Below are 27,428 nucleotides of genomic sequence, written 5' to 3' on the forward strand. Positions count from 1 at the left end.
CGCACAGAATATTTATTTGTAAGATATAAATAAACTTTCTCTAGAAGCTCAGGGCAATAGATGCAGTTCTCCATTTTCCCTCTTTAATAATCACCCTATGGAAGTTGTGATTGAGTTGAGAGACAATAACCAGTTCAAGGTCACCCACCGGCTTCCATAATTGACAGAAGACTTGAATTTGAGTCCAGGAGCAGGCAACCTTGACTCTTTTATGACTCGTGGATGTCAACTCCCAGACTTCAATTCTGGGAGTTGAAGTCCATGAGTCATAAAAGAGCCAAGGTTGCCTACCTCTGACCTAGTCCAACATACAGATGATCCTCAACTTATGACCACAATGGAGCCCCAAAATTTCCATTGCCCCAAAATTTCCATCGCTAAGTAAGACATTTGTTAAGTGACCTTTGCCCCATTTTATGACCTTTTTACCATAGTTGTTAAGTGAATCAATGCAATTGTTATGCTAGTAACATGGTTGTTAAGTGAATCTGGCTTCCCCATTGACTTTGCCTGTCAGAAGGTCGCAAAAGGGAATCATATAACCCTGGGACACTGCAACCGTCATAAATACATGCCAGTTGCCAAGCATCCAAATTTTGATCACATGACCATGGAGATGCTGCATTGGTTGTACGTGTAAAAAATAATCATAAAGCACTTTTTCAGTGCTGTTGTAACTTTGAGTGGTCACTGAACAAATAGTTGTAAATTGAGGACTACCTATATTAACTATTTCATCACCTTGGCTCTATATTATATACATACTGTATGTAAGCATAATGAACAAATGGTAGGATAAATCAATAAATATTTTATGCAACTTTAAAAATCTTTGAAAGAAGATAGAAGTGATCACACACACACACACACACACACACACACCTGGAACGGGTGTGTATGTGTGTGTTGAAGGCTCCATTCAGATTTGTAAGCCCCCAGTCATGGAGGTCAAAAATTATGCTGTCGTTCAGGGTGCTATTGTGAATATTCCACTGTTGATTATTTCAATATGAAGACTGGAAAAAGCTAAAATCTTTCTATATGAAACCTCCTACCCTTTTATTCCTTAACACAGATAATATAAACAGATGGTTTTTAAAGGCAACATGTGTAAATCCAATTAAATCCAACTGCATTTGTTTCAGTATAAATGAGTATGTCTGCACTGCCATAGCCACCCATTCTGAGAACATTTGGAAACTAATTGATTGCAAGGACCTGTTGGTAAAACAAGTCAGATGGGGGAAAAATGGCTTGTGCTGGGAAAGTATGTTTTGAGCCCCGATCTGCAGAATTGGTGGGGAAGTACATATTGCCCTTGAGCCACTGGCAACTTTTCCAGGCCAGGTACTGCCACAAACTTTACACTGATTTGGCCAATCATTCAATGGTATCTTTGCCTCTGGTTGAGACTGTAGATCTCATCCTGGTTGAGTTTCTAAGAGATGTAAATCTTAACATGACTGGAGAGCAAAATGGCTGAGGATTCTGGTTTAGCAGATTTGAATAAGGTCAGGCATTCTCAGTCTTTTCCTTTATACAGACCATGATCATGCCCAAAGGTATCTGAGGATCACCACATAATAAGGGATCAAAACTTAGCAAATGTGAGTCTCTTTCTCAGTTGACTCCCTAGGAACCCAGCTTTAAAATTACTACTAAAGATTTATTGTGTAATCTTGTGAGATTTTGAGCAAAACCAATGGCCAAAACCTGGTCCATTTTTTAAAATTATTTTGTGCTGCACCAGGGACCACCTATATTTCCCTTATGGATCTCCAGCAGTTCCCAAACCACACCTGAGAAAGCACTGAATCCCAGTATCTCATTCTGAAGCAATTCCTGTCTTAATAATGGTCCATCATCCAAACCTGTATATATATTCAACTCCTGCCCCCTCCCCCCCAAAGAGATCCATGACCTTTTTGCCTATGCAGAGCATCTGATTCTCAGAGATTCATAGATTTTGAGAAAATCTATGAACCAGGACTGGAGTCTATATAACTTCTGTATCTTTCAGCTTTAAGGGAAAGGGCTTAAGGGAAAATGGACTTCATTTACCATTCTGAGAGGCATAAAGTAATAATGTGCTAGGAGGTTATATGATCATGCAAAAAGAAAAAACAGTCCCCAATCCAACTCATTCTCCTGCTTCACAATAAAAGTTCATGGAGGGGTTTGTGGTCTGTGTTAATGACTTCAGAACTCTCAACATTCTGTCTGAGATAAAAACAAAATGTTCCTTCTTTTCAGTCTTCTAAAGAGAAAACTGAAAATCACCAGAGTAAAATCATTATATGGAAATACTTGAACGGGCCTGCAGTCTTCCTATAACTTCCTTCCCAGAAATGTGACCAAAGTGATTTAATTTTTATACACCATGATTCTGAAGAAAGCCACCCTGGTTGATGTCATCACCAACAGGAAATCATAAGATCACCAGGCCGAATAGGGGAAGAGGCCTATTGCAATTTGATATTGATCTCATGCAAATATTGTCCAAACTGTAAACTTAATTTGGGTAGCACAGAGGATATAGAAAGGCAAGATCTTTCCTCAAACCTGGGGATCTCTCTTCCTCAGAATACTTCTGCTTCAAATATGATATGTTGGGTACAGTTGGTTGTGGACAGGGCAATATTTTTAACACATTTGCAGTTCTATTTGCCTCCAAGAAACAGGTAAAACCAAGCTGAAGGCAGGTGGCATCATCTCAAATACAGTAGAAGGCAGTAAGTCCTCTGAAGAACATGCAATGCAACAAGAGCTTCTAAAATGTACAACATGCAAATCACACACTTGGAAGGGACCTTATGAGATTGTTTGGTCCAACCCTTGGCCCAGCACAGGATTCCCAGCAGCATCCCTGAAAGATAACCATCTAACCTTTGTTTGAAAACCCCCAGCAGAGGACAACTTCCTATTTTGGGTGGCCAATCATGCTTTTGAACCACTTCTCTCTTTGCCTAGCCTTTAGTTTGGCAACTCCATTTCTCCACAGCATAACATTCCTGGGAGTAAATTGCAAATTCAGTCATAGCAGCAAACTACAGTTTACTGAATTCACTCGTCATGCTAATCCAGTCCATGATTTGTTTAGGTTTTTTTTTTTTTTGCTTATTTTTCCGTTTCTCTTCCTATGTGATATAGAAAAGAGACTTACTCGCTAAGACTCTTAATGTAAATGGAAGAGAATGCTAGCTGATATTGTTAATGAACTGAGTGAGTTATCTATATTGTTCACATTCATAAAACTGTCCATGCTTTTAAAATAAATTGTAACCATTACAGTAAAGACATTACCTAGCTGGGTGATGAAACATCTGCAAGAAAGCTACCATTCTCAGAGAGCATCATGGATTCCAGAGTTCAACCTCAAGCTGCATATATTTGTTTTTATTTGTAATCATTGAGTTATTCACCTTCTACCACATCATGCTGCTGTTACTGTTTTCAAGCACTTCAGAAAGAATGCACTTTTTTGAAAAAGTGCATTCTTTCTTTCTTTATTATTTATTTATTATCTATTTATTTATTATTATTCTTTATGTTTGTACTGGGTTTTGCACAGCACATAACACTAACTTGATGAGCTTTAGGTCAGTTTGTTAGGTGAGTACAGTATGAGCGCAACAGGAACTGACCCTGTCCTGTTATTTCACTTTGTTTTTTTTTTAATTGAAAAGTTTTATAAAAATTACAGTATACATCCCAAAACCCACCCACCCTAAACCCCCCCTCTCCCTCCCCCACTTCCCAGAGCTGAGTACAGGGTTACTAATATAATAATCAAACTCTAACTAACATTAACCAACTATATAAATAACCAAGTCCATAATGCGCTTTAACTCCCCTTTAACATAGGTATAAACAAATTAAAAATAAACATAATAACATAAACAAGTCGATATTAAACAATACAATTATCTATTTATTTATTATTATTCTTTATGTTTGTACTGGGTTTGCACAGCACATAACACGATGGGCTTTAGGTCAGTTTGTTAGGTGAGTACAGTATGAGTGCAACAGGAACTGACCCTGTCCTGTTATTTCACTTTGTTTTTTTTTATTGAAAAGTTTTATAAAAATTACAGTATACACCCCAAAACCCACCCACCCTAAACCCCCCCTCTCCCTCCCCCACTTCCCAGAGCTGAGTACAGGGTTACAAATATAATAATCAAACTCTAACTAACATTAACCAACTATATAAATAACCAAGTCCATAATGCGCTTTAACTCCCCTTTAACATAGGTATAAACAAATTAAAAATAAACATAATAATATAAACAAGTCGATATTATTAAACAATACAATATCCAAATTGTTAACAATACTAATACTAAAAATAATAATAAAACTAATAAAAATTCTACTATAATAAACTATTAATACTAATAATAATACTCTAAAATTTACTCATAAACTAGATGGAACTTTTTAGTCCCATATTTATTCTGAATATAATTTATCCATCTTCTCCAGACCGAAATGTATCTTTCTTGTGAATGATCCTTCAAGTAAGAAGAAATTTTCGCCATTTCTGCTAAATATGACACTTTAAGCGTCCTTTCTTCTATAGTAGGCAAATAATCCTTCTTCCAATATTGCCCTACCAATAACTTGCAGCTGTTATCAAATTCAACATTCATGATCTTTAACATCACAATCTACAATAACATCCAATAAAAATAATTGTGGAATAAACTTTATCTTTCTCCTAAAAATCTTTTGAATGTTCCACCAAATCTTAATCCAAAAGGCTTTTATATTTCTACAAGTCCACCAGATATGAAAATACGTAACATCCAAGCTACCACATTTATTTATTATTATTATTTATGTTTGTACTGGGTTTGCACAGCACATAACACTAACTTGATGGGCTTTAGGTCAGTTTGTTAGGTGAGTACAGTATGAGTGCAACAGGAACTGACCTTGTCCTGTTATTTCACTTTGTTAACATAAATGTAAAAGTTAAGATGCCTATTATTATTTCCTATTTATTTCTGGCTTTTAGCTGGTACTGTCAATATTTTACCTGTATTATTTATTCTATGAGAACGACCAACAATTTTTTAAAATTCTGCTACAGAAGACATGTGTAAATAAATAAATAAATAAATAACAGGTGTATTAGTACAACATACTAAATCACCATCTGTGAACGATAATCTGTAATTGCTAAACCAACATCATACAATGCTGTATTTTAGCATGGTCTGTGAACCAGGCCATTACTCAAAGCCATTTATGGTTTGCTTTGGCTTAGACAAGCATATTGTGGTTTGTTAACTGTGATGTACAATATGATTTATCCACGGGTAATAAGCAATGCCAGTTAATAAACCCAAAAAACTCTGTGCAGGAGAAAAAAAGAGGTGGGGGGGAACTCAGGCATGGCATGATAATATACAGCTGTTAACCAGGGTCTAGATTTTGTCCTGAAAATGGGAGTTTGGCACGAGGCTTTAGTGCTCCCTCTCCCATGCTTCCTGTGTGGGAGATTATCCCATTTATGTTTCAAGAGCCGGGATGCTTCTAGCCAAGTTGGCTGCAGAGAGGAAACCTGACACCCACCACAGCATCACATTCCTCCAACCGCTCAGGGTAATGCTGGAATACAGCCTTTTTCTGTTGTGATGTTACAACAGTGATGTCCTCTGTCCTCTCTTGTGGAAAAGCCAGCTCCCTTTCCCCCAGGCCAGCCTACCCTTAAGTGGCAAAGGACAGGAAAAGTCTGCCATCCAATTTTCTTCGCCCGGGGAAGGGAAACATTAAGGTAACAGTCAATTACCAATCTAGTTGGCTGCTTCTGTGCTGGGAAAGTGGGGAATTGGAGTTGGGCTCTTCTTTCAAAATGCCATCTGTCGCCCCTGTGACCTCCTTGGGATAGGATAGGAGCCCTCTGGGCTCCTTGAGCAAAACTAGATTTAATTTCCATAATTCCTAGCATGCACCACGCTTGATGCACTCGGTGTACTTGGTATTAAGCAAGTTTTGCCCCATTTTACGACCTTTCTTGCCCTGGTTGTTCAGTGAATTACTGCAGCTGTTAAGTTAGGAATATGGTTGTTCAGTGAATCTGGCTCCCTCTTTGATTTTGCTTGTCAGAAGGTCACAAAAAGGTGATCATGCGCCCCCAGGACACTGCGACCATCATAAATACATGCCAGTTGCCAAAGGCCTGAATTTCAGTCACGTGACCATGGGGGACGCTGCAACGGTCATAAGTGTGAAAGAGTAAAAATGGTTATAGGTCACTTTTTTCGATGCCACTGTAACTTCAAATGGTCACTAAACAAATGGTTCCAAGTCAAGAACTACTTGCCTCAATTGTGCTTGATGTTACACTTCAAACACACATCTATCAAAACTTTTCATTTTTATTTCTCCGTTTCTATTCTCAACCACCTGAAAGTGCCTCTGTATGTCTCCATTGAAGAGAGGGCTGAGTATGCTTTGTTTTCAGAGGTGGTGGCACAGCCATATTTGTTCCTAAATATTAGTTATAGTTTGATATCTCCATCTATTACTACATGTTCAGGCTATAATCTCAGAGTGAACATGGTATAATGGTTAAAGTGCTGCTGTAAGGCCCAGGAGACCCAATATGACATTCACCCTCATCCAGTGGTGGGATTCAAATATGTGAACAACCGGTTCTCTGTGTGGATGCTGCTTCCAGAAGTCCATTCTGGGCCTGCTCAACAAAACATTAGCTACCGGTTCTGCCGAAGTGGTGCGAACCGGCTGAATTCCACCACTGCCTTCATCCATGGAAGCTCGCTGGGTAACATCATCATCATCATCATCATCATCATCATGTTGGAAGGGATCTTGGAGGTCATCTAGTCCAACCTTCTGCTCAGGCAGGAAACCCTATACCATTTCAGACAAATGGCTGTCCAATCTCTTCTTAAAAACTTCCAATGTTGGAGCATTCACCGCTTCTGGAAACAGGTTGTTCCACTGGTTAATTGTTCTAACTGAAAGGAAGTTTCTCCTTAGTTCTAGGTTGCTTCTCTCCTTGGTGAGTTTCCATCCGTTGCTTCTTGTCCTGCCTTCAGATGCTTTGGAGAATAGCTTGACTCCCTCTTCTTTGTGGCAGCCCCTGAGATATTGGAACACTGCTATCATGCCCCGCCTCGTCCTTCTCTTCATTAAACTAGACATACCCAATTCCTAAGGTGACCAACTTTTTTACAATGAAAAGGAGGACACAAATAAATTGAAGAAAAAAATATTGTAAATAAAAGAAACATTTTATTCATTGCAACAATAATACAGAATACACTATAATATGATAAGTGCATAATAAAAAACATTTGTAACAACAACATTTTATATTGTAATTATGCTTACATACTGCGCCTGCAGCTACCCCGCCAGCACTGCTGCCGTGCCGTGTAGAATGGGCCCTGTGGCTCCCAAAGCACCAGCTGTGCCGGCTCCAGCCCGGGGGGGCAGTCCACCGTTGACACACCCCGCCTGCAGCCGCCCCACCAGCACCAAAGCCCACCCTGCACAGCCCTGTATAGAGCAGGCCCCGTGGCTCCCACAGCACGGGAGGCAGCTGGCCACCACCACCCCTCACACCCCCACCCACAGTAGCCCCGCCACTCCTGCCTCTTGTGCCCGCAGCCGTTATTGCCCTAGCAGGGCCAAAGATCAAGAGAAAGTTACCGTGGCATCGCCGCTCCAGTCTCCTCCAGGTATCTTCGGGACTAACTAGGAGATGGTGTAGTTGGGTAGCAGGGAGGGGTGCAAAGTTCCTGCCAATTCGCCTTTGCTGCAGACAACTTACATGTGCCAAGTTTGCCGGCCGGGTGCAGCAATTCCTATTGGCTTTCGAAAGCCAATAGGGGGAGTAGCACAGCTCATGCAAAAATTGAAAAAAAAACATCAAAAAAAGGTGCCGGAATGCCGTTCTGAGCGTTCTATGATGAAAAAAAAGCCTTGCAGATTAGTCTTCAAATATCGAAAAGGAGGACATGTAGGAGGACACTTTTCGAGGGAGGACAAAACTCACAAAAGGAGGACTGTCCTCCCTAAAAGAGGACGGTGGGTCACCTTACCAATTCCAGCAACCGTTCCTTACATGTTTTAGCCTCCAGTCCCCTAATCATCTCTGTTGTTCTTCTCTGTACTCTTTCTAGACATCAGTTTTGGGCCAGTCCACCTTCGCTTAGCCCACCTATTTTGCAAGGTTGTGAGAAGAAACTGAAGGACAGAATATTACATACAGGTAGTCCTCAGCTTATAACCACAATTGAATTTCATTGCTAAGCAAGCTGGTTGTTATGTGAGTCATGCCCAATTTTACAACTTTTTTTTTACTAAGCAAATCATTGCTGTTATTAAATGAGTCATGTGGTCATTAAGTACATACAGATCCTCCCCTGTTGAGTTTGTTGGCTGGGAAAGCCACAAATGATATTCACACGACCCCAGGATATCTTAAATATATGTCAATTTTCATCTGGTGGCCTTGGAGATGCTGCAACGGTCATAAGTCACTTTTTTCAATGCTGTTGTAAGTTCAAACAGTCATTAAACAAATGGTCATAAGTTGAGGAATGCCTGTAAACCTCTTTAAGCTTCTAAAGAACAGGTGGGTATAAATCAAACGATTAAATGAAATTCTGTTTCAAGAATTGCTTTGAACAATAGAATGCATGGCTGGAATACCTGCCCTAAGTTGGGGACCTATTTATTTCTTCCTTGACCCCTATTTTTTGTAAATTATTTGACGGAAAGTCCTAGGAAACCTGAAAGTTGCACACTTTTTGTGACATTTATTGATTTGATTTATATCTCACTTTTCATTGAGGAACTCATGATGGTGCTGCTCCCCTCATCACAACCTTGTCAGGTACATTGGGCTGAGTACGGACAACTAGATCCAAGTCTCCAGAGAAGCTCTTTCGGTAGAGAGTGGACCAAAACTGTGCTCCCCCTACTCCTGGTGTAACACCTTAAAACCACTATATTCCACTTAATAAAGCGCATACTTAATATGGAAGTAATTCTTGAAACAAACTCAAGGAAATCAAGAATTCCCACTAAGAACATGTGGAACGTCCCATTACACACCTTGTGAATTTCGTAGGGCTTACTTCCATGAAAACATTTTTAAGACTGCACTATGACAGAATTGATCTCCAAATAAACCAGAATTAAGATCCAGACAACAGTGGGACTTTGGGTTAAATTAACCAGCCCATCACAAATCAATTTACATTGGATGTGGAAGTAAAAGGCAGCATCATCAAGCCAAGAAGGCCTTTCCCATATTTGCATCTGTGCTGCCACAAAAGCTATTGCACAACTGTGAACCATCACAAATATCATTTTAACCTTCATGCTCCAAGACATCAAGACATTAGAAAAGCCGTCATTTGTCTATGGCAGACCAGATGCCACTCCAGATATCCTCTGGAAGAACATTTGCGTCTTTCGAAGCAAGATTTCACAGGGATATCAGCCTGAAATGTCTCTTCAACCAGAGAAAGAGAAGACAGCTCAAACCTATTAAATCTGGCAAAAATATTGAGGCAGAGAGAGAAGAAACTATTTTTTTAACCAAATCCCAGATATGAAACTTTACAATTTCAAGTCATACAACTTAAAACAGCACCCCGGTTAAGAATCTCCCATGCTGCTTGTCAAAACTATCCCATGGACCAACAGAACTTTACAACATATATAAAATAAGGTAGATGCATCTCAGCCCAAAACAAGATAGATATATTTCAATGACATGGAGCAGAGCAAAGAACCTAAGATAAAATAATACAAATGAGAACATTTAGGGACAAAGAATTGGATGTGTTTTAGTAATGAGGCAAGAGGGAAAATAACATGAGTTAGGTACAAAACAATCCCATACGGGGGAAACACATGGGAGTCAAGAGTGTGTAGCGCACAATACAGTGTATGTGAGTTGCTGGGGGAAACACATGGGAGTCAAGAGTGTGTAGCGCACAATACAGTGTATGTGAGTTGCTATCTGTGTGAGGCAATCAGTATGCTTTCACACAACAGGGCCTGGAAGAACCTCTGACTGAAAATATGAAAAACCTCTTGCAGTTTAGAAAGAAAACGCCGCATAGGGAAGCCACAGGTTCTCTGATTATTCAATATAAGACCGCTTCTTTTCGCCTGCTATTGGATAGCCCAGCAGGATATGCAGCCATAGAGGTCGGGGAAGGGGGGGGGGGGCTTAATGATTCATCTTGCAACGATAGATTGTTCTGACTTTTATTATACATTTTTAACTAACTGAAATCCTCATCCATAACACCTGGATTTTTTTTTTAAAAAAAAACTTGGCTTCATTGTATTTCATTTGGGAATTTCTTGATGGTTGAAAAGGTGGCCTTCTCCCTAATGAAACCTTAGTGATATGAAGCTATTGCCCCCTCTGTATCACTTTGCCCTAATTCAATGCTCCTCGGCCATCCAGGTAGCCCCTCCAGATCCTTCCCAGTGTTTGGAAGACTCCCTAACACAGCAATTTGGAGAAATGAGAGGGATCCTCTGAACTGGCTCACTTAAGAACAGCCTCTACCTTGGAACAAGCTGTTAATTGAACTTAAATAAAAGGCTCAGTGAGTGTCATGTGAGGAGGGGGCATTCCTTAATAGCCTGAGAAACAGAACTGGGTATCCTAATGAGGATCTGAGCAGTTTTAGTTCTTGAATATTTAAAATAAAAGAGCATTGGAACAAGGCAAGAATTGATAATGCGTTCGTGCGAACGAGACAGACAGCTGCTTCTCAATTTTAAAATTAGGGTAGCCAAAGAGGCCAATTAAGGCACAAAGGAGAGAGGACTCATTTTGCCCCTGGATATTTATTTTGGTTTCAAGCTTTCTTTCAGCCACACATGCACCAAACAGTACTGGTGGTGGACTTCTACCAGGCTCACGAGTTTCTCATCTGAAAAGTAGGAGCAAGGAAGACTCCATAAGGTAGCCACAAAGGCAAGGAAGACAGAAAAGGCGAACCTTTAGATAACAAGCCTGTTGGGTAAATTCGTTGGGGTTGACTGCAAATCCATCTTAAAATCTATTATAAGGCTGTAATAATCCTCAACTAGAAGAATCCTACGGAGGCCACACTTGGCCCCTTGATAGTAAAGGGAGATCTGAGAAGAGGCGACACCAAATGTGTCTGCCCAATGCTACGATATTTGAAAGCTTTTTAAATACAAGAGCTTGATGGCCTCAATAGTGGGGCAATGGAAGACGACAGGATGACAACCATGTCAGTCCACTAGCTTTCTCCTCCTTGTCTCTGCCTCTGTGTGTGTGTGTGTGTTTAAATCCAAGTCTAGGATAAAGAACTGCATAATTTTAGGCAATGAGGAGCACAGTTTAATTATAAACATTTTAGCTAACCACTCTGGGACTAAGCCAATCTGTTTCTGGGGAAACACTAGTTTTGAAGTCTCCTTTCCAGTCAGCTGCCATTTAAGCTGAGCCAATTATCTTAGCCTTTTGACTTAGATGTGCCTGACCTAACTTGAATGTAGTTTTACTGCTTCTTTTGAAATCTCAGGCTTTGGCGCATATGCATTCACTCCCATCTTCATTTGGCAATGGCTGTGGAGCACAGCCTCTGATCTTGCCAACATCAAAAGCCTGGTTTGTAAGATAAGGTAATATTTGAAGTTCACTCAGCAGTATTCTCCTGGGTCCAAAGTAAATCCATAAATAAGATATAACCAAATAATAAGACGCTCCCTTTCAGCTCTCTTTCTTCTCTCCATTTCCTTCCCTCCAATCAAGACATGGAAATTGGAGGTGCTTTGTGGTGGGCACCAAAAGAGCACATGGACAACCAAAACGTTGCCAGGATACTTGAGATTAACTGCAAATTCAGACACTTAGTGCGTTTGTCTTCCCTTCTAGGAAAGCCACCAAACCCCAGCCCAGCTTACCCTGGCTTCATATATCTCTACATTCTCTCCCTCCATTTGCCTCCCACCCAAGAGACAACCCAAATACACAAAAACCCATAGGAGAAGGCACTGATGTCATGCCGCAGCATCAAAGGAAATCAATCTACCACAGAAGCAATGGATTTCTTTCCTTTTCCAATCCATTCCCCTAGCCCACCTCAGCCCGGACAGAAAATACCTTTTCCCCTTCTAGCTTTTGCTCAAGTTTCTCTTTTGTACACCCAGTGCAAGGAAAAGTCAAATGCAGAAAACCTGGGCTGGATTTTGCAGCAGGAGCAGGTGAAAAAAAGTCACCCCTGCGTGCTAGGTAACCATCCTGGATACTACTGAAATCCATGTTTTGTCTGTTCAACGCCTCCCCAGCAGTATAATCAAGCCAGCTTCCCTGGCTCCTCATGACCTGAGGAGCTCTTGTTATGGCAGGAGCAAACAGGCCAGTTTTCTTTTATGCCTTGCTTTAGGGGGAGCTCCTATTCACTTGTTCAAGTCAATTTCAAAGCTGCCTGCTAACCTCTTATCCTCCCTAAGCTCCCCTAGATGAACAATAGGCTGAAAGGGATTCAGTTAAGCCTTTCATTCACCCCCCCCCCACCTACTCCCCCCCCTTTCTCACTCAGGCCTCTCATCTGCAGAAGGCCCTACAATTGGCCTGGCTCTGAAGAGCGGGTTATAAGAATCCCAGGTTATAAGAATCCCAGCCGTAAGGAGCCATTCCTAGTCCAAAAATGACTAACTCCATGGATGCACAAGGATGGGCCCAAGACAGCTTGGCGATCCTCTTTAGGATTAGGCAAGGCCACTATAGCTCCATAAGAGAGAAGCAGTTTTCACGATTGTTTCCAGGAGATTCCGCCACAAAAATGGAGCCAATCTGTATCATTTAAGCCCAGGGAAAGTCCCCAGGGGTCATATACAGGTAGTCCTCAACTTACAACAGTTCATTTAGTGACCATTCAAAGTGACAACAGCACTGAAAAAAGTGATGTATGAGCATCTTTCAGACTTACAACCCTGCGGTATCCCCATGGTCACATGATCAATATTCAGCTGCTTGGCAACCATATTTATGAGGGTTGCAGTGTCCTGCGGGATCATACGATCGCCTTTTGTGACCTTCTGCCAAGCAAAGTCAATGGGGAGGCCAATTTCACTTAACAACTGGGTTACTAACTTAACAACTGCAGTGATTCACTGAACAACTGTGCAGGAAAGGCTGTAAAATGGGGCAAAACTCACTTAACAAAGTTTCACTTAGCAACAATAATTTTGGACTCAATTGTGGTCGTAAGCTGAGGGCTGCCTGTAAATGGTTGGCTTCCATGAAGAAGCAAGCACAACATCAAAACTGTCTGCCTACAAGTGCCACCCAAGGCACGTTTACTCTGCAGTCCATCTCAGGGGGGGTTCTAGATTTAGTCCCAGGGCATCAGCTGACTCACAAAAGGAAGCAGAGAAACACTTAATTACAGCAAAACCAATCAACTTTTTAAAAACTTCTTTCTGCTTTCAGCAGCAAAATGTACCATGACCTTCTAATATCCTGGAATATTTCAATAATAAAGCACTGCCTTCATTCAGAAACAGGATAGAGAATAAAACTTGAGAAAAGGGTAGGGCAGAGAGAAAAGAACTACCGATAATAATGCAATTTAACCACCAGGGATTATGTAGAGACTGACCAAGAGAGTCAGCCTTTCCTTTCCCTTTCCCTTATTTATTTTATCATATTTATGTAGTCTATATTGTAGGTGGTGACCCTTTGAGAGCTGTATGCAATGAAATTTCATTTTAATGTATGCTGATTAGTGTACATTCAAAGTGACAATAAAGTTATTATTCTATCCTATTCTTCTTTTCTTTTCCTTCCTTTCTCTCTCTTCATTTATTTTCTCTTTCTTTCTTTCTTTCTTTCTTTCTTTCTTTCTTTCTTTCTTTCTTTCTTTCTTTCTTTCTCTTTCTCCACCAGTCAAGATTTTGCACAGGACACCATTCCCCTTCTAGAGAGAAACTAAAAGAAAACAGGCCAAACCTCTAATTCTAGTTCTAATATTGGCACAAGAGGTCACTAGCCTTTCAGATCAATTATACTTGGAAGCGCAGCAGTAGTCTCAGAGCACTTCCTAAAGGAAGCAATTTATTTTTGAACACTGTCATTATTTAATGATAGCACACACAGCCCTAAAAACACCTGAAACAAGACAGCAAATAAAGGACAACTTACGGACATGTTCCATGGGCCAGAAACAAACTGTGTAGGTTTTCCAGGAGAACAAGGTTATTTGTCTGAGAGTTTGGATAATAATCCCTCTCAAGCAATGAAAATGGTGGAGCCAAATCTTACTTTTGCAGCAAATACTGTTCTGTTCCAGTCATGTGCTCAGTTTTTAGTAGAAAGGACAGCCCAGAAAAATGTTAACATTACAAATTTCTTTCCAATACTGATGATGGAAATACTTACACGCTGCTGTCGGTCATTGACATAGAATCATCAGTCAGAGCATCACTAGAAATTTCGCTGTCATTTGCACTAGTAGCAGGGGCAAAGACGTAGCCAGAATTCACATGATAAGGGTGAACTGGATCATTCCTCTTGAAGGATCTAGAAATGAGCAAAAACAGAGAGCCCAGTTACTCTTTGAACTCAGGAAATGCAAACTTTAGGAGACCAAAGAATAAGGTAGCAGTTACACAAGGCAAACTACAGACCTAACATTCCCAAAACTTGGAGAGAGAGGGGAAAAAAAAACCCACTGATTCCATGGAATTCTTGAAAATGAGAAGTGTCTAAGACGGACCACAGTTTAAGCTTTCTTCCCACTGTTTTAAGCTTTCCCACATAATTTCATAGGTCTCCTGTCTCAATGACTTCACAAGATATTTTAAATTAGGGATAGAGAATCTGGAACTCTCACAATGTTTTCGGACATTCATCTCTCCTTAACTCCAGCCACTAATTATGGGATTGTGGGAGTTTCAGTCTCAGACCTCTGAAAGGCACCAGGTTGCTTATCCATGACTTCAAGGCACCAACTATTGAACTGCTTGAAAATAAAACTCATCAAACTTCATTCCTTTTATCCCCCCAGCCTTTATTCCAAGGGGCTATCTTCAAGCATCTCTGCTCTTAACTTATCCTGGTAATAAAAGCTCTGAGGTAGGTTAGTCATATTACTGAGCTTGGTTAACACTTTGTGTCCCTGGTTTTAGAAACCGTGTTGTACCAATTTACACACTTGCCCTGCTTCTAGGCCTTGCTATTTCAAAGATGATAGAGGTGTAGATCGTGGGTGTCCAACCTTGGCAATTCCATAAGACCTGTGGACTTCAAGTGACTGAGGAATTGCAGGAGTTGAAGTCCACAAAGCTTAAAGGTGCAAAGATTGGACATCCCAGGTCTAGATAAGAGTGGAAAAGGAGCCATCAATAAAAGTCATTCTAGCTGTCAACACCTTCACCTTTTTTTAAAGCATAACCCCATCTCTATCTACCATGAAATAAGATCTTCTTGGGAGCAGTTGGACTCTGTCTTAGTTAAGTAGGCAGAGGCTGCATTCATGAATGCTAAGCCTGCTTAACTAGGACAAAGCCCAACTGCGCACAAGAAGATCTCAGTTTATTTCTCACATTTGCCATGCCATGTGATAAACTGCTCTGCAATTTTGCTTTAGGGGTAAAAATGCTATAACTCTATTGCACTTTCCAAAAACTGACACTTTCACAATAGACTAACAAACCTCTCCAGTGACATCTATGGCACTGATTCTCTGACCAGCCAGTGTCTGAAATTGTCCAAAAAGTTATCAAGCCATCTACCCTCAGCCTATCCCTTAACTACAAACAGTCCTCAACTTACGATAGCATTTGAGCCCAAAATTTCTGTTGTTAAGCAAGATAGTTGTTAAGTGAGTTTTGCCCCATTTTACAACTTTTCTTGCCATAGCTGTTAAGTGAGTTATTACAGTTGTTAATAACACAGTTGTGTTAAGTAATCTAGCTTCCCCCATTGACTTTGTCAGAGGTTTGCAAAATGTGATCACATGACCCCAAGACACTGTCATTAATATGAAGCAGTTGCTTCATTCTGATCACATGACCATGGATAAGTTGGATAGCGGTCGCAAGTCACGACTTATAAGTGTCGTTATAACTTTGAGCAGTCACTGAACAAACATTTGTAAGTCAAGGACTACTTCTGTATAACATTTCCATTTTGGTCAGGCTCCCAGGCGTTTCCCACCAAATACTCCAAGGGAGCAGAAAGGGTTGATACTGGGCAAATGAGCATTATCATAAAGGAGATGAATTGACTTTCCCGAAATTTTTATCTAGGCCACAAACTCATAGAGTGACCTTAAAGGCACAGGACTCCCTTCTGCCTCCAATTTATAATAGGATTTATTGTAAACCTACATTGAAGGAATTCTAGACAGACTAAGGCAATGTACTTGGGACGAAGCCCTATCACCTTGATAGAAAGGCTATGACTTCAAAATCAGCCAATGAGCATCTGATTTCCGAGGAGAGAGCAGAGGGCGTCTAATTAAAGGGAAGTCTAATCTTTCCTCATTGACCTAGTCTTCAGGAGAAATGCACAAAAAATAGTTTCTTTTTTATATGTGATAAGCACACCGATTTTCTTGCTTCATTTTTTTATTCTGGGTCATCCTGCTATCTCTATTTCGGACAGTATCAGGATACAGATTGTCCTTGCTTTCTAACCACAACTAAGCCCAAGCTTTCCATTGCTAATCAAGATAATTGAGTTTTGCCCCATTTTATGACTTTTCTTGACACAGTTAAGGGAATCACTGCAGTTGTTAAGTTGGTAACACGGTTGTTAAGTGAACCTAGCTTCCTCATTGACTTGGCTTGTCAGAAGACTGCAAAAGGTGATCACATGACCCCGGGACACTGCAACCATCCAACCGAACAAATTTTGATCACATGACCTTGGGGGATGCAGCGATGATCATAAGTGTGAAAAATGGTCATATGTCACTTTTTCCAGTGTCATTGTAACTTTGAATGGTCACTAAACGAATGGTTGTAAATCAAGAATTACCGGCTCTGTCACACTAGTAGTTTGAGTGATTTATTTATTTGTCAAATTTATATGGCCACCCATCTCATCTCACCCAAAGTGATTCTGGCTGAGATACAATAAAACTAATACATAGATAAATGTCACAAAACATTTGCAATCCCATTAAAACAATAAGGATGAATAAAAGAAGACTACAAGAGGGGAGACCAGCGTTGGATGAACACTGTGTACAAAAATTTGCAGAATTGGGAGAACTGCTTAGAGATGAAGGTCTCGGAAGATCTTACTCACTGACGGTACCACCTTTAACTCCTCAGTTCTTAAAAGCCTGGAATCCACACTGAAGTTTACCAGATGTTCCTTATTTTTAAGCAGTCACCCCTTGGTTCCAGATGCCTGTTCCATAAAATACTGAAAAATGAATGAAAGGGTATCCCCCACCCATCCTGGCTGTCAAATGTACACCACTTCCAGAACATTCCACAGCACAGATCTCAGAGGAGCCAGACCACATCCCTCATCCGGAAGAAACTCAGCTTGGTAACTCTTTTTCATTGGAGAGAGCTCATTGCACACATTGTTCAATGTTCAGAGTCGCTTGTTCCAATCAAGAGTTTGCTCGCAAGGCGCTCAAGAAGGTAGGGTGGGTGGAGAAGAAATTCACTTCTTCAAGGCCAAGACATAAGAAAGGTGTCCCTTTTTTGATCACTTATAAAAACATCCCCTCAAGCCACTTGCAGAGAGCAGCAAAACTTGATTTAAGTAAACAGCCTGGCATCTTTCACGGAAAACATAATTTCACCTTCTAATATTCTACTTCCTTTATTTCCATGGGTCCCCCGATTGTTCACTTTCACCCTCTTTAGCTAGTCTCTGCTCACTTCTGTCACAAACTGCACATGTGTTGCATTCCTCCATTTCATCGGTGGAGGGGTAAGGGCAGGGGGGGCACCAACCTTTGTAAAGAAGGGGATGGGGATGGATAGGGAGAAATGGGCAGAGGGCCAGCCCCCTCCTCTCCAAGGAATAATGGCCAAGAGTATGGGTTAACTTTGGGATCTCTATCTCAAGCTGACCTTTGCAGGAGATAGCACTGCCAAAGGAGGAGGGAGCTATTTCTGCACATCTGAGACTGCATTCATTCCCCAAATGTACCAAGATTATTATTTTTTTTGGATGGGAAATTCAAGATAGCCAAAAGGGAAGGAAGGAAGGAAGGAAGGAAGGAAGGAAGGAAGGAAGGAAGGAAGGAAGGAAGGAAGGAAGGAAGGAAGGAAGGAAGGAAGGAAGGAAGGAAAGAAGGAAGGAATATACTAAGCATAACAAATGGAGAAGAGTCTGATTTTGTTTTTGTTTTGTTTTTTGTTTCTAACAGATTTTTTTTTAACTGGGTGGATGGGAAGGAATGGCAATTCTGCCCCTAAAAACCAAAGCCAATTCTTCTGATAAGGTATCTGTGCTTCTGAAATTTCAACTTTCAGTACACTGTTAATGGCTTTATTTTATTTCTTTTTTAGGAAAGGGGGCAATTGAAGCCTTTTTACCTTTTATTACTCTCTTTGGAACTGTTTCATGTCTTGTTTTAACATAACCCAGGCCCACCAGAGCCTGTTGTTGTAAAGTATCTGGTTTCAAGATGCTCACCATCTGTAAAGAACCAACCAGGCTCTTTCAAGGGAGCCTATATAGGCTTTTCTTTTCAAGCACTTGCAATGTGAAACATGCCAGCACAGCAACCGCTGGAAGTTATGTTTACAACACATCCCTATAGGAGGGTTAAGAAGAGCCTCTTCAGTAGTGTAAGCAACCACTATGGAAAGTTCATCATTTTCGACAAGAAAGAGCTTCAAAACCATTGCTTTGAAGTTCAACAGGAATGGTAAGCACCATCAAAGAGATTTATACATTCCTGGGACATTTAGCTTACAACTTTTTTTCAGCACTTCAACAAAATGGATGGAGAAGTCTTCACACAGAATTATAAAATTAAATAGGTGGGGGGGGGAAATCCAAGATTGGCTCTTACAAATCTAACATACAATGAATAAACCAATTAAAGATGGTTTCATGGTCACTTTGAAAAACAGGGGGGAAAGATCCTGACCACACTAAAACCTTAACTGCAACCAAATGTCATCAATCTATCTTGCAACTCCTCTGTGTAGGGCTCTCCATCCTATCTTTCTTCAAGGCCACCAAAAGTTGCATCACTTTAAGGCTGAATGGTGGGAAATATTTTCAAGGAACAGGTAGTAGTAGCTTCTCTCCATCATCAAGGAGGACATTAATTGAATAACAAAATTGGAAAGCACCTTGGAGGTCTTCTAGTCCAACTTCTGTTCAAGCAGGAAACCCTGTACCATTCTAGATGAGTGGTTGTCCAGTCTCTTCTGGACATAACTTCTGAAGGCACACTGCTCCATTGGTTAATTGTTCCCACTATTAGGAAATTTCTCCTTAGTTCTATGTTGCTTCTCTCCTTGATTAGTTCCCATCCATTGTTTCTTGTCTTGCCTTTTGGTGCTTTGGAAAATAGGTTGCCCCCCTTTTCTTCATGGCAGCTCCTCAAATATTGGAACACTGCTATCATGTCACCCCTAATCCTTTTCACTAGACTAAATATATCCAATTCCTGCAACCATTCTTCATGTTTAATCCTCCAGCCCCCCTAATCATCTTTGTTACTCTTTTTTGCACTCTTTCTAGAGTGCATAAAAGAGATAGAACAGAGAACATGGAACATAAATTGTTACTTCTTGCCTTGACCAAGACACCTTCCATGTCCATAGTACATGTCCTTCCATGAACTGCAGAGGAAACTCAAGGGATGAATCCCTTCAGTGTTTACAGTGACAATAAAAACTCCTTTTCTTGTCCATTTTTTCCCTTTCAATTTTAACTTCCTGTTTTATACAAAGCTTCAAACTTTCATTTTCAGCCCAAGCAAGAGGGTGCTACGAAATTGTGTAAAGTAGCCAATTTTCAATTTACAGTGATATACAGATTGGGGAATGGGAAAGCAAAATGGTGTCTAATTGATGACACATGAGTTTTCATGTGATAAACTTGAAAACCCAAACTTATGGCATGCTTTGTCAAGAAAATCAGACTGTAAAAATTGGTGTGTCCTTCTAGGTCAGTGGTTCTCAACCAGTGGGTCGGGACCCCATTTGGGGTCGAATGACCATTTCACGGGGGAACAAGGCTGTCCGCCATTTTTTCCCCCTTTTCTTTGGCCATGCCCCTGGCACCCGGTGATGTATAAGTGATTGGGGGTCACCACAACATGGGGAACTGTATTATGGGGTCGCGGCATTAGAAAGGTTGAGAACCACTGTTCTAGGTAGAGGCATGTATGATCATTTAATGCTGGTAGGATTTATAACTTTATAGGAAACTGGTATATAACTTGCCTCCTTTTCTCCAAAAAAACAATGAGAAGAAGGCATAGATCCACATGCAAGGCCTTGTCGTGGTGTCAATTTAACTGTGGATATCAGTTAGCTTCAGTTAATAATTATTTCACATACAATAAGTACCAATCAGCAGCTCTTTTGATCAATGAAGACCTATCTGCCAGAATCAGCTTATTCAGCAATAAAACTAGTTTCGCTCAGAACTTGTCTTACTGTCTATATGGGAAAGCAGATTTGGGCCCATGAACCAGCACATCATACATTTAGAATACAACATAGACAATTTTTTTCAGTTCCATTGTATGGAGTTTGAAGTAACAAATCTCAAAAGTCGGCAAGTCACAAGTTGCAAATTCACATGCCAGAGAGCAGCATCATGCATGTGTGAATAGTTTTCCGGACCAGCCTTGAAATAGCTTTCTTGCCTCAAAAGTCATTATGTGTGTGTGTATATGTGTACGTGAATGTTTATATGTTTAACAAATCAGATAAGGATGAGTGTTCTGCTCGAATTATGCATTACAGTTGTAGGCTAGTTGCAGAAAAAAAAGGGTATACACCACTTCTCCATAATTATCTGTTAAACTGATGCATTAGCAGAAGGTAGATTACATATGTACACTATAGTAGCAATTCTTTTACCAGGTGGAGAAAAAAACCCCAGGATTTTTAGCACTGGTTAAAGTAGAAGAATAATAAAATTTGATGACCTCTAGATTAAAAGAAGTTTGAACTTGCTTCCTAAGGCAATATGTAACTATAAGAGCCCAGTCTAGAAACTGCTACCGGAGCTAACACTTCCAACAGTCAAAGTACTCAAAAATTCTTACCAAGGTCTAGGTACACAGTCACAAGTAAGTCCTATTTCAATTTCATAGCAGAAAAAATTAGTTTGAGAACGGATGGGCTGGCATGCCCCAAGATCACACACTAAGCCTGGGGCAGTGACAAGACTAGAACTCAAGTTCAAATCCAACTGTTTAATCATGCAGGGAAGACAGACTCTAAACCCTGTTCCACGCCTCTTTGAAGATGATCACGCAAACCATGCATTTGCTTAAGGTAAAAGCTGTAAATAAATTTCCTATAAAATACCATCAACATATTCACGGATAAGATGTGAGGCTGCAGGTTCAAATCAAATTTGGTCAACCGTGGAAAAAAAAACAATCCTATTCTAGACTCATTAAAGCAACAGAATATTGAAATCTATTATTTCTGGAGTTCCAGTGGCAGAAAATGTCCTTTACAGTCTTTACCTTAATCCAAGAAAAACAAATATATCTTGTATAAGTGATCATTAGCTCTACGTTCAAGTTCACTGTCACAACAAATGTGAACTGCTGCAAAGCTGACTTCCGACAGAAGAATCCCTTTTACAGATAGAGATTATAGCGCATTCCCATCAAACAGATGAAACAAATATGTTATACATGGATGTCATGTACACAGCCCACAACCGTAAGCCGCTCCTTATACATCTGGAGCTGCTCCAGATTTATACTGCTGTGAGTGAAAGCTGGATTGGAATCAGCTGCCTTGCCAGTCCCTATCCCTAGGAAAGACCACATAGTCCCTTCGCTAAAAAGTCAAGCAAAAAAAAAAAAAAAACAGATGCAGTTCAGGATCCCTCCTCTTAGAGGCAGGCCACGGTCGGTACAAGCTGAAAAAAAGAGATGCCTGAAATCCTTTGATGTCCATGAATCACAGAAACACTCACAAAATTCCTGTAAACCAGATGTCAAATACTTACCAGATTTAGAAACTCCCAAAGCAAGACAGCATACAGAAAGAGAGAGAGAATGTGTATGCGCATGAGAGAGGTGGGGGGGAGAGAGAGAGAGAGAGAGGAGAGAGAGAATCCTTCTGCTCTACAATTTCATATGCAACCAATTCTGATTTATGAAGGCAAAAAGGGGGGGGAATAAGAATAAGATCATAGAAGAACATGCAACTCTGCATGATGGAGAGAGAATATGATGATGTTGCCACTTGGTGATGAACAAACTATTCTTGCCCCACTTTCAGCAGCCAATACAACTAAAGGAAAGCACATTCTCTTGGGATTACCAAAGACAATGTTGAAATGGGCAAAAAAAAAGCAACATTCAAATGAAGACTGCATGCCATTCATGTAGGGAAAGCTCCAGAATACAAGCACAATTCTTCCGCACAGAAAAAAAAATATCCTAGGTTGAAATCCTGACTTCTCCCTTTCCAAGTAGAAAACTGTACATGAATTCTGGAAGAAGAGCTGCTATGAGATGAATAGACAAGTAGCAAACTCAAAGGACCCATTTTAAGTTGGTATCAAGCAGCTTCCTTTGAACCTAGAGCACACAGCTCATCTCTTGACAAGAAGACTCTTGCCATTACTAATATCCTGTACCTGAAGCCATCCCTTTAGCTAACCTTGTTTTGTTTCGCTTAAGAAATCCAATTTATTCAGCTAATATTCACTGATCAAGCTACTACCTGATATTCCTTATGAAAGTACCTGTGTGGAGTCATCATCTTCTTGAAGTCACTGGGTTCAGTTTTACAGGCTACCTCAATAATATGGATTTTTTCCTTCCATCATCACATAATTGCTCTCCATTTTCTACATGTAATCCACATATTTCAACACCAGCTAGGGATGAAGTTGGCAAACTAGTATTTCATTACTCATTCATATGCCTAGATGGTGCTCTTCCCAATTCCTCTTAATGTGGTTTAAAGTGGTAACAATTAATGCATGTCTCAAAGAACAAGAGTCCTTTGAAGTTCTTTTTTGATGTCTAAAAGAGGTTTAGAACTGGTGGGTCTTAAGAACCACAACGTACTCCTTTTTTGTATTAGGGGAAAAGGCAGCCGTCCCCCTCCAGCAAGAACTAAATGCCAAAATTGGGAAGCTTCAAAAAATAAGAGTCTCTTTGCCAAATTTGTCTTAAACCAGGAACACAACATTCATCTACACACTCATTTTACAATACACCTAACACCTTCCCATAATAAATTGAATCTATTGCTCTTACCTAAACCCATTTTCCACAGTTTCTGTAGCTCGGACACTGGCTGTGGCCCTCAAGGTCTTACTGGACAGTCCAAGTATGGAGGGCAAAAGTTTGTTTTTAAGGTCAGCGCAGCTCCATTCCTCTTCTTCATTCAAGGTAGGGAGATAGCCACAATCCACTTTCAAGCTGCCCAGTCCATTGCTGTTAATGTAAGCAGGATTTTCTCCCCCAGTCCTTACATATTCGAGGTATATATCAGAAGTCAAAAACATCTGGTAAGCATTTTCCTCCATCACAGTCTGAATCTCAGTCTGTGCCTGATCAAACATTACAGAATCGATCTGCTGCTTCTTGATATTATCCCGTATGTAGGTCTTTGTGGCAGGCTTGAGTTGCTTGGAAACAATGCTATTATTCTCAATGTACCTTTTGTAGATAGCTTTGGCGACTCTTAAAGTTTTGGCATCCTTAAGGTCCATCTGCCTGAAGCCATTGCAGGCAAACCAAAAGTCTAAAGTATCCACACATTTCTCCCTTTCCAGGAAGGTCCGAAAGAGATAAGCACCATCTTGATCTCCTAGTAAAGAATGCAAGGATTTGGTCCATCGGGCTAGAGGAGAGTCTGGAGACGCACTGCCTTCTGGCTCCCCAAGACCATCTTCATTCCTCCTGGGTGTGGAAGAAACAGACATGGCCTTGAAGCTTTGGTTTTTTAGGGCAAAGAAACTGGCAGCCAGATGGCATGGTGTCTCTCCTTCTTCCCCTGGTACAGGGGGGCGTGGGGCATCTTCCCTGAAGCTGCTGCTGGGGTCTGGGAGGTGAGTCAGCAATGCAGCGCTGCTCATGGTTCCTGGGAGTTCCTTCTGATAGAGCTTTTTTTTTTTTCTTCCCCTTTTTAAGTTCCTCAGCAATCTGTGTGCCTCTCTCTCTTTTCTTTCTCAAGTCAGCAGGGGATCCTCAGAGTCTTCTCTCTTAAAGAAAAAAAAGGGGGGGGGAGTATTGATCTAATCAAAACCAGATCCAACCAACATCAAAGACAAAAAGTAAACAGGCTTTTCAACTCTTCACATTAAAATAAAAAGGCAACCACAGCTATCTACAGCACTAATCAAAAGTATCAAATACGCTTTTCAAAGAGAAAGACTGAACTCTGGGCACACTTTTAACTCTCCTATGCAGAGAGCCGGGTGGAGCGAGGGGTTGGAAACAAAAACAAGAAAAAGAACTTTTCCTTATTGCACTGCCTATAAAGTCTCAACATGCACAAAGAAAAACATCATGAGGGTTTTTTTTCCCCTCCTACTTATGATAACATCTGAGGAGTCCCAGGAATAATCTTGGATCCCCATGCCGTTCAACCCATTTTGCAGCAAAAAAACATTCCTTCAGCTTTTGCTTTTTCCCTCCCTCTCTTTGCTAGATAACTCACGGCAAAAGAACAAAACGTGCTTTCCTCAGCATCTGGTTTCCATTTCACTCTCCCTCCCTCCCCCCCCAACCTTTCAACTCCTGAAACGTTTAGATTAGGATCACCAGAAACCCTCCTAAACAAGCACGATGCTGGATGCTCCTCTGAACTGTACCTAGTCCCAGAGAAAAGGTCGAAAAAGAAGCTGGAAAGACAAAAGACAGACTTGACTAGCCTCGCGTTGAAAATGAAGACTTTCTTACCAATTGCTTACGGCCTTTGAAAAGAGCCGTGCTTGGTTCAAGCATATTGTTGACATGTAATTCCTCTCCCCCCCCCCATTGCTACCTTTATCGTGCATCTGTCCCTTTTCATGCGACAAAGCACCATTTTAAACACAATTCAACTCTGCGGGCGAGAAGGCTGTGTCTATTCCTCATCAAAGAATGGGCATCTAAAGTTCTTTACCAGCTCACCATAACTCCCCCATTTAATCCAGGAGAGACAGAGAGAGAGAGAAGCTGCTGTTCCGTCAGACATGCAAAGAGCTGCAAAAACTCCACGCCAGTAAATGAGCAACCGAATGAATGCCAGGCTTCCACCAACCCTCTTCCACCCATAGCCTAGAGCTTATAAACACATAAAAGTTCCCTGTATGGTTTCCTGCTCGTCTCAACTTTTCTTAAGAAAGTTCAAAAGCTGCTTCAAAGGGAGGCGGAGGGGGGGGGGAGGAGGAGGAGGAGGATGTCCTGGAAGATACCTGAAGAAGAGTAGACATTCCAGACCAGGCTGTTCGAAGAATCCTCAAGCATTTCCCCACTTAGACAAGCCCTCCATCAAAGAGGCGGTGGGCATGAAGGCGATTGTTTAAAACACAAATTAAATAGATTTTGAGGAGGAGGAGGAGGGGGAGGGGGAAGAGGAGAAGACGACACTGCAGCCCATACCCCCAGAGAATCATCCCGCAGAGGGAGGGAAACATTAAAGAAAGAAGAAAAAAAATATTCAGAAATGGCGACTGATGGGAAAGTGGGGAGGGGGGGGGATAAGCAGATCTGCTGAGATATCTCAGGAACTGGGGGGGGGGAGAGAGAGAGAGAAGGGGAAAGAGAGAAAGAGAAAGAGAGAGAAAGGAGCGAGAGAACAGGAAAACCTTCCCCGGCCGCCTTCTCCAACTCCTGTGTAACAACTGACCCCAAAGTCAGCACGCTGCGCCTCTTTGGAGTTCATCGAGGGTGTTGACAGAAGTGGGAGGGGTGTACGCGAAGAGGTGCGGGAGGAGGGACTGGCAGCCAAGGCATCCTTCGCCTACCTACCAACCGAAGCCATCCTGGGTCTCTACCTCCTTTCCAAAGTCACAAAACCTTCCTGGAAAACAAAGGCAAAACTCCTCCCTACTTTACCGGGATGTTTATGGGGAAGGGGGAGGTCTGTGAAAAGACCCTTTCCTTCCCCAGCAGATGTCCCCCCCCCTTAAACTCTCTCTTTCACTCACTCACACACACACACAGCCCAGCGGCTGCGGTGGTTCGTACAAACCCAGCTCTCTCTTTTTTTTCCCTAGGTCTGCTTACTCATAACGAACGCGCAAACAGCTCCTCTGAACAACTTCAAAGCTCCAGCCAAGAAAACATCAAAGCAACGGAGGGAGGGGGAGGGGCGAAGGAATTACACACATTCTTTCGCAACTTACCATTGATCCCGGAGTTGGTGGTTGGGGCTCTTTCTCCCGCCCCCTCCGTTAAATCGGGCGCCCGGCACTTCCTTCCAAACAGCTCCCCCCCTCCTCTCCTTCCCCCCCCCCGGCTCAAAATCTACCTCCCTGAGCCCTTCTCATAGGGAAAGGAGAAAAGTAATCCGCAACGCTGCGCTGATTCCTCTCTATCACCCACCTCCTCACAAGCTTCGCAACAGCATCTGAGAGTTTAAAAAAAAGGGGGGGGAGCGGGGAGGGCTCGTGGGGACTAGGACGTTGCCCAAAATATATCAGCGGAAAGAGAGCTAGAGTTGAGGGGATTCTCTCCTTCCTTCTTTTTTTTTAACCTAAAAGAGCGGGGAGGGGGGGGGCGAAAATCAAAAGACCTGACCCCCTCCCCCACTTCTCCTGACCCCCCCCACCCGCCCCCCTTCTTTCAACCCAGGTCCTGTTTCAAGCAGTCATTCCTTGCACCAAATGTCCTCCGGGCTATTTCAACAAACACTGAGCTGTGGGTTTAACTGTGCACATCAAAGTGAACAACCGAGAGAACGGTCCTGTAAGGGACATAAGCGTCTTTTCTGCAACACCTTCCCCCCCCCTTTTTTTTTTTGGAAAGAAAAACGGGGTGGGGGGTAAAACAAGCCGAAATAAAAGGCCACAGTTCTTCAGATCGCAGCATTGGCAAAGACGCCAGCCTAAGATTCGGGCGTTAAACCCGGACTAAAGAGCTAATCGTGAGGGTTTTTTTTTTTCCCTCCCCGTGGAGACCTGGGGTTTTCGTGGGTACGTTAGTGCCGAAGCTTTGAGACGCCGATTATTATTATTATTGCCTCTCGAGTTGTTACTAAGTTGCCAGGACCTTATCAAAGGGAAACAATCTCTAGCCAACTCCCC

General features: G+C 41.5%; 1 protein-coding gene across 3 annotated transcripts in view; it reads right to left on the reverse strand.

The window, feature by feature from the left end:
* The window catches only part of AXIN2 (axin 2), a 49,051-nt gene extending 22,414 nt beyond the window's left edge, over positions 1-26,637 (reverse strand). Inside the window, exons 1-3 of one of the 3 annotated variants that reach the window (XM_039325459.1) lie at positions 26,529-26,637; positions 23,449-24,398; positions 14,430-14,570 (exon numbers count right to left, since the gene is read on the reverse strand). In XM_039325459.1, the coding sequence (XP_039181393.1) occupies positions 14,430-14,570; positions 23,449-24,272 (965 nt within the window). In that variant the 5' untranslated portion in view covers positions 24,273-24,398; positions 26,529-26,637. Of the gene's footprint in view, positions 1-14,429; positions 14,571-23,448; positions 24,399-25,595; positions 25,916-26,029; positions 26,128-26,528 lie in introns of those variants that run through there. The other 2 variants (XM_039325460.1, XM_039325458.1) reach the window with 2 other exon arrangements.
* Positions 26,638-27,428: the final 791 nt, after the last annotated feature.

This window comes from Crotalus tigris, unplaced genomic scaffold (genome assembly GCF_016545835.1).
Source record: "Crotalus tigris isolate CLP2741 ecotype Arizona unplaced genomic scaffold, ASM1654583v1 scf7180000024337.5909745, whole genome shotgun sequence".
NCBI classification, from domain to species: domain Eukaryota; kingdom Metazoa; phylum Chordata; class Lepidosauria; order Squamata; family Viperidae; genus Crotalus; species Crotalus tigris.